This window comes from Euphorbia lathyris, chromosome 4, assembly GCF_963576675.1.
Source record: "Euphorbia lathyris chromosome 4, ddEupLath1.1, whole genome shotgun sequence".
NCBI lineage: Eukaryota > Viridiplantae > Streptophyta > Magnoliopsida > Malpighiales > Euphorbiaceae > Euphorbia > Euphorbia lathyris.
The window spans coordinates 36,420,644-36,428,720 of NC_088913.1; the positions used below are offsets into that span (position 1 = coordinate 36,420,644).

At 34.5% G+C, this 8,077-nt stretch overlaps 1 protein-coding gene across 1 annotated transcript; it reads right to left on the reverse strand.

Moving 5' to 3' along the window:
- Positions 1 to 2,180: 2,180 nt before the first annotated feature.
- On the reverse strand, positions 2,181 to 8,077 carry LOC136227636 (uncharacterized). The gene is made up of 14 exons (XM_066016349.1): positions 7,684 to 8,077; positions 6,304 to 6,423; positions 5,835 to 5,894; positions 5,632 to 5,733; positions 5,355 to 5,438; positions 5,152 to 5,270; positions 4,869 to 4,970; positions 4,412 to 4,528; positions 4,267 to 4,332; positions 4,070 to 4,136; positions 3,365 to 3,418; positions 3,198 to 3,287; positions 2,996 to 3,034; positions 2,181 to 2,697 (listed from the first exon to the last, which is right to left on the reverse strand). Exons 1-14 carry the CDS (start codon positions 7,699 to 7,701, stop codon positions 2,575 to 2,577), a joined length of 1,161 nt encoding a protein of 386 aa, XP_065872421.1. The 5' UTR covers positions 7,702 to 8,077; the 3' UTR covers positions 2,181 to 2,574.

The window sequence follows — 8,077 nt, forward strand, 5'->3', positions numbered from 1 at the left end:
AATATTGGATATTATATACATATAATTTTCATATATAATTAAGTTTATATACATATTGCATATATGGCAAATAATATTAGATATTATTTATATGGATAATACATGCACACAATATATAACTAATCAAATTAGGATTTGGTTGATATATCTAATTTAGGGATAATTAAATATATTTTGAACATAGAATTTAATTAAATGAAAAAATTTAATTATTTTTTCACCCTATATTTCTTTGTATGGATATGGATGTGCCCCTTATCCACTAGGTTTGGGATTAGTTTTCTTTTTAATTAATAAAACTAATAATGATATAAGTTTAAGTTAAAAACTTAAACCCAGGTTAAGAAAGTTAAACCCCACATATACTTATTAGAAAAAAAAAGAAAAATTATTCTTCCATCTTAAAGCAAAACCGTCCCCTATACTGGTGATTCAGCCAAGACTGTTGATCCGGGTACGTGGAATTAATTCTAGTATTGCAAGCAATTGTTCCTATTCCGCAAGTGACAAAGTAGAGGGAGATCGTTTTTCAACCCATGTGTCTTATTCAAGGACTCTGATTGCTCCACCAAAGGTGAAAGACAATTTTTCCCTAACCTTAATCAAATACTACATATGCTAGATCTTAAGGGATCGATTTTTATATGAAAAAATGTGTTTCTAAACCTAAAAAGGCATGATAAAAATCCTACAACTACAACGCCTCGAGGTAGGGGAAACACATATACTATTGCATAAATTTCTTGAGCATCCCTCAGATATTTGGATGTGGATCGAAGGCTCTCAAAGTCTCAGAGGGTAGATTGACAATCATTTTTTCCATTTATGGATAATCAGCTACTATCTTCACCGGATCCTTGGCAGTCAAAGTAGAGAATTGAGAATAAACATTTAAGTTCACCTGCTTAACCTTTTCAAGTGCTTCCTTAATAGGATTTTGAAAGGCTTTAGAGGATGAAGCTTTCTAGGATTTGGAAGATTAGGAGCCGTAATAAAAGAAGAAGGGGAAGATTAAGAAGGATAAACTTCTAAAGAGTCTCAACAAGCTAAAATTACATAACAAAATAGAGGAGAGAAATTAAGAGAAAGAACATGCAAAGGTAAAATGCATGAGATGATTCAAGAAAAAGTAAAGGAGAAGATATTCAAGGTTTATATGTACAAAGTGGGGGAAACCCAAGGGAGGCATGCTAATGATAAATAACTTTATCCCTATGGTATTCCGGAAAGAAGGTAAATAGACAATAATTGCTTCTACAAAAACGAAAGAAGGCGGAAAGCTCCTTGGGAAAAGAAAACGGCTCCAGGTGGCAGAAAGTGGACTTCAAAAAGAAAATTTTGGCCCATCATCGAGCATATGGAAGATACAAAGTAAAAACGAAACCCTAAAGAACTTCAGAGAGTTCTAAAAAGGGGGACATCTAATATCACATCAAATAAAGGAACTGAAAGTAGCCGGATACATGGACCAATAAGAAGTCTTATGCAAAAAAGTATAACCGCCAGGGACACATGTCCCTGTTACAAGAGCGGATTTGAAACACATGCTCTTAATCTCTGGAATGCTCTGTAACTTACGAAAAGGGAAGACGGACACAAAAGTGTATAGATACATGGGTCAATCAAACATTGCCACATGGAATCCTGCCCAGTTATAAGGTATCCTTCACTTATCTCTATAAATAGTCATCTCAAAGAAGCATAAGGTACACAATCATTCTTACTTCACTCTGCTTTCTAGTCATTCATTTACTCTGAAAATGAAAGATTGGGAGATATCACTCTGAAAATGTGAAGGTTGAGAATTTGTGGAATCCGATTGGTTGGAATCTCTTTGTTCCTTATGCTGATCTATGTTGGGTCAACACGGAGACTAACACAGAAAAACATTATTTCTAAAATATAGCCTTCAAATGAAAACGGAAACGGATACAAACACTGAGAAACATTATTTCTAAAATATAGCCTTCATATTGAATGAAAACGAAATCGGATACAAACACAGACATGAAATGCAGAAACATTATTGGAGAAGAGTATGTTACTGGTGTTGCTTAGAACCCGGTAACCACTATTTCTCTTAATGCGCAAGTTGACGATTGTGTTACATGTGGACAACATAAATCTGGAAAGTTCACTATTATCAGTGCTTAAGGAATAAATTTTCTGTTAAAAGCACAGATTGAAAGATGGTTCTTGTTTTATTTGATGAAAATGAAAGATATTTAATTCACAACAGAACAATAATTTACAACTTTCCCAAAATCAAAGTTCTATTTACATTCAAGTTCATTTTAAAAAGAAAGAACTAGAAAAGAATCACTAAATTACAAGAAATTTATATCTTCACCAGTTATTCGACACCGGTTTGGCACTACAATCACCAACAGCAATGGTGAGAAAACAGCTCGGAATCCGAAATCATATTTCAAGCTCCTTGAAGATTTGTATGCTTAGACCTCAGTTTTTGAGACTTTTTTCTGCTGCAAAAAGAACTGTATGGCTATGGTGTGTACAAGTATATGTATTGCAGTCAACCATCTTTCTATATTGAATGATTATATTAAATATATTTCAATTATGAGTTTGATTTGATAACTGTTGAAGAAATGGATCGACCCAACATTTATCCGCCTTTTCAGCAACTTTCCATCTCTCCTCGAAGATTTGCATTTCCAAAGAGGATTGTCTTCTAACCTGCAAATACATATTTCATCACTCAGTTAATACAGATTAGAGTTTCTCTAAACAAATGGCTCAATTGTGTTTAGACCATAGATATCAAGGTTATATAGTCGAAAACGACATGAAAAAAAGCTGATTTGCGATGGAAAATCGAAAAGAATTGATTTTGCGACGAACATTTTTCTAGTAGTATACAATTGGTAGAATTGTATTAGATTGTGTTTAGACCATTGATATTGAGGCTATAAATTCGAACAAAGAGATTCTACAATTTGTAGGGTGTAGTGTATAGCTAATGATCTCAACATACCTCGACTCTGTTATCGACTGTATGAGATTCTGACTGCTTCTGCAATATCAAAGATGAAAATTTTATTTTTATTGGTAAAGAGAAACATGAAGACATATATAATATGTTGATAAAAGTTTATTACTGAACACTAAATTTCGAAAAAGGAAAAGGTAAAAAAAGTCAGAATAATGGTTGTATCGAAATGAATACAACGACTTACTTCAGTTCCATTGAAGACACCAAGAGTTAACAGACCTAGATGAACTATGTACTCTGAATCGACCACGCCAACATTTTTCGTTCGATCACCCTATAAAAATACAAAATACATCAAATTTACAGTCAAGATCTATAAATGGTAACTTTCAAAAGGATTTGGATAGTTACCTTTGCACAATAACCAAGCTGAAAATCCAAACCCCATGCATGGATCAAGTCATTCTGCAGATTAGAACATCCTCAGAGAAATTAGAAATGAAGAAACGGACAGGTTCTATTTGATTAGAGATTCTATAGCTCAAAAAGATGTAATTTTTATCAGACCACAAGTAGTTCTGGAATTAATTCTAAGTGTCAGCTATTAATATGAAGTGGACCTTTAACTATCAGCTTGAGTTTATTCCATGACATGGTATCAGAGCCAGTGTGACCAAGTGGTCTGGGTTCGATTCCTGGCAGCCCCATTTGTTGAGTTATTTGCAGGACATGGTAATATGGGCCTGTGTTGTCACGCTTCAAGCCCAAGTGTGCTTTCGCGTGTGGGGGTGTGTCAGTGGACCTTTAACTATCAACTTGAGCTTTTAGCTAAAACGGTTCCATGACACTAAGCTAGTCGTACTAAAAGCAGGACGAATATCGAATTCTTGACCAAAATAGCAGCTAAAACCAGAAAGTATGACCGCCTTAGCTCAAGTTCACTTCAGCATGACCAAGGTGGATCCAATTAATCAGGTCCAAGGTTGTTCGAGTAATAACTCGTTATATCATATTGTTGTCAAGTTTTTAATTAGAACAATATTTACAAGTTTCTCAAGTAGTTAGTATACAAATCATATATGCGATGTCAAAAATTTGGCGACACATAAAGTATACCTGAATCATATACCATACACATTGCCAGGCTTCCCTTGAGAAGACGGGTGCCATTAGTTCCACCCAACTGCATTAATAATGTGACACTTATTTACTTAATTGCATTTTCAATAATATATAACATTTGCTTCTTCTTTCTCTATCCAAAAAATAAGGGAGCAACTCGGACGAGTAATATAGAACTAGTTGTCATTTACCCGACACAAGGAGGAAAAGTGCTGTTTTGATAACACCTGCCACTGCCTTTAAATTTATACATCCTTCTGTTAAGAGGTAAAGCACTAGTTAAACTCGGATTTAATTAATATCTAACTCCAAATTTGGTCATATATTTACACTGACCTGTGAACCCGAGACTTTGATTGGCGTGCAGTAATTGGATGATACACTGCTGACTTTGTAGGATCAAGGGCTGGCTGTGATATTTCAAGTCCCTCATCCTTAACAATAGATAGATATCTGGACAAAAAGAAAACATGCGTTTATTGTTTCGTTAAAATAAAACTAAATTCAGAACAGAAAAAACAATCATATCAAATGAAGAAAACAGTATCTACTTCATTTTCATTAATATGTGAAATCTCTACAAAAAATAGCATTGCATACACAACAAAATGACACCGAACCAACTAAGGCTAGAGGATGCCACGCAAACTTTGGCAGGTCATGAACATTAATGATTTACTTGATCAGTGAAATTCATAAAATGCCCATTCAAAGTTTTAACGGTCCTGCATACAAGTTATGCATATGAACAATGAAATACAGGAACGTTTCAGAATTGCAAAAACAGGCATACCTTCTCGGATTGAAACTTTCTACTCCAAGGTCTTCATCCCAAAGAAATATGTAATCATATTCAGCAACAATGTCTGGATGAAGAAATCGTTTTGCAAACCACCTATGCAATCAAGATAATATTTCGTTGAGATAAATGGCATATATGCATCCACAAGAAATTGCTTGTAAACGGTCCATACTGTGCATACTAGACGGTTTGAACAGAATCCATTTCTCTTTAACACGGAAACTCACAAATGTCAAGGTCTGTATGACACACTGATTACTTTAGTTAACCTTACCATTTTGTCTGATTCACTGCAGATACATGGATGGCATGATCACTCCACGGCAAATCATTCCATTGATCCAAAATACCATCATAGTGAAAAAGCATCACAACAAATTCACTGATAGGGAACTGCAAAATGAGAATAAGTATTTGACCAAAAAATGCTGAATTCTTTTTTAAAACCGAATAATTTAGCCAAGGATAGATCAACACCTTCTTAACAATTTGGTCCACGACTTCTTTTTGCTTAATTCCAACTGCAAGTGCTAACAAGCTCATGCTAGGCTTTGGCTTATTCTGGAAGAACAAAGTAACAAATTTTATAAGAATATCGCACCAAATGGTCTAGCAGTTTACAAGTTTCATACAAGAATTAAACAGGCCCAATAAAATAACTCGAAATATTACGCTCAGATGTACTATTTAGTTGAACTCATCAAGATGTCAAAGTAAAAGCAGGACATCAAGACCTAATACACTTTGAACTCACATCTCCCGTGGAATCACTCCATAGTGGCCGCATTGTAAGGTCTGATGTTTTCCTAACAATCCCTTGTGGCAGTGCCTCACTTCCAGAAGGCCTGCAATGACCCTAAGAAAAACGAAATATAAATCAGAAACATATCTAAATAAAAAAAGTAACCACTTTGCAATGAACTTTTCGTTTTAAAACTGAACCCTTGAGAAACAAACCTCGCAGTTTTTAGATTCTGCGCTCTGCATTGTCTGAATTACCTGCCATCTCGTTAATCTCTGCACAGATGATTTCCAACATAAGGAGGTGAACATAATAGCTTGTTGGTCTACTATAAGGATGTGTAAAGCTTGGGGGCTTGAATTGCTTTGTTTTATTACATACCTAGATTTTGCAATTAGAAACAAATCAAGTTTGTTTTCATTTGGGGAATGAACATCCTGTGAAAAAACTTCGATTTGAATCCAATCACAATTTCTTACAATTATAGTACTACATACATGAAACCTCTATATAAAGTTGTACTTGTTTCGTTGCACCCCACACTTGGGTTACACCTTAACCTATAAGACCTTGAAGTACATAAAACTACCAGTAGATGTTGAAAGTATTCAAATAGATGGATGCAACATAAAAGAATGCAATAATGTTAAGCATTACGAGAAGGACTGAAATGAAAGATCTTACTTGTTTATATTCCTGTCCAACAAATGAGCCACTAATAAAGTAAGCACCAGAAATCAAAGAAACTGCAACGAAGAGCGTGCAAAGGTATGATCTGCTGTTAGAATCTGCTGGTGCAGAAGCCTACAAACGGTAATGGAAAAGAGGCGGATGAGAAAGTATAACTGAACAGAGTGAAATTGTTAAGCAGATTGACCATAACCATAACGAAAACAGCAAACATGGGTATTACTACAAAGATAAGGAAACAAGGTCCCATAATCACAAATAATACTTTGACATAACATTGTCTGGAAATAAAATATTAGCTTCAACAGAAAGAAGCAAAACTGCAACTGAAACCGCTTCAATCTGTGGATATCTAATAGAAAGGAAAACTTAGAAAAGATGCAGTTTACTGATAAATCCAGACAGAGAACAACTGGTAATGAAGATCCATATGAACAAATACACAGCTTGAAGACCAAATACATAAAATAATAATAATAATAATAATAATATTGCTATTAGTTTCCATTGCATTTTCAATCATGCCAATCTCAATTTCTGCAATAATTTTGACTAGATTGAAATTGGAAGAAGAAGAAAAGAAACAAATTACTCCCAAATATAGAGGCAGTAACAAGTTAAAAAATTCCAGCCAAAAACACTTTCTTTTTCTTTTGGATAATTAATCGGTTCCATGATCGTCAAACACCCTTTTAAGTGAATTCTCTCCTAATTAAAGTTTGTTCAAACACTTTTTAGGTGAATTCTCCCCTAACTAAAGTTTGTTGAGTAGACTATGACTCGAACTCGAAAATTCTAGCTTAAACCGCTTGAGACACTTAACCGCTCAACACATTAAGTGGATCCTCTCCTAATTAAAGTTTGTAAATCGAGCTAGAGAACTCTAGCTTAAACTAATTGAGGCCCTAAACCACTCATGTCAATATATGCTCATCCATACTACCAAAATCCAAGGAGTGGCCTTAAATTAATCATCAACCCGACAAAATTTGATTCTCTCCATAAGAAGGAAGGAGATAATTTGAAAAATAGAACCCTGATAGGTACTGCTCTTTCTCTGTGAGTAAGACAAAATACTCGAATTTTGAAGTCTAGAAAACACAAAACAAACAGCAAAACCATAAAACGGCCCCATACTATCAATTTCTTCCATTTATCTAATGTTATGTCGGCAATTAATCAATAAAAAATTCGAACTTTGTGTCAACTATTTCTCCAGAAATCATTAATCAATAGAATAACAAAACAGAGCAGCTAATCAAGTTCATAAACATAGAAGCACAATTCCCAAAAGATGACCAGAAAACAGAAAACTCAAGAAACATCCTCATTGAGAAAAATATAGAGGAAATTGATCAAATATAGAGAACTTACAAAATTGAGAGACTTCATTATGCAATATCCAGGGAGCACCAAGTAGAAGAAGCATGAACAACAACTAACAGACCTTTTTTTAGAGAGAGAAAAAAAAGCCCCCAAAAGGAATTGAAAAGGGAAAGGTAAAGAGAAAGAGAAAGAGAAGAAGGAAGGAAAGGAGACTTTTTGAATACTTTTTTTACCAACAATAAACTGAAGAATTTGTGCTTAGATAAAGCAAAGCAAAGAATCCCAACACGACTCAAACTTGGAAGAAACCATTTAAAAACAATTTCTCATTTTTTCTTTTTAATGTCAGGAGAAAATTGAAACTTCCATTTAGTGGTTCAAAACGGTGCCGAATAACAGCAAAACGAGCAAACCCAGGGGTTTATGCATGACCAGACCACTT

Coding starts and splice junctions, on each gene's coding strand:
- LOC136227636 (XM_066016349.1), bottom strand. Junction 3,419..4,069: donor GTGTATGGTATATGATTCAG/GTATACTTTATG, acceptor TCTAATCTGCAG/AATGACTTGATCCATGCATG. Junction 3,035..3,197: donor GTGTCTTCAATGGAACTGAA/GTAAGTCGTTGT, acceptor TTGATATTGCAG/AAGCAGTCAGAATCTCATAC.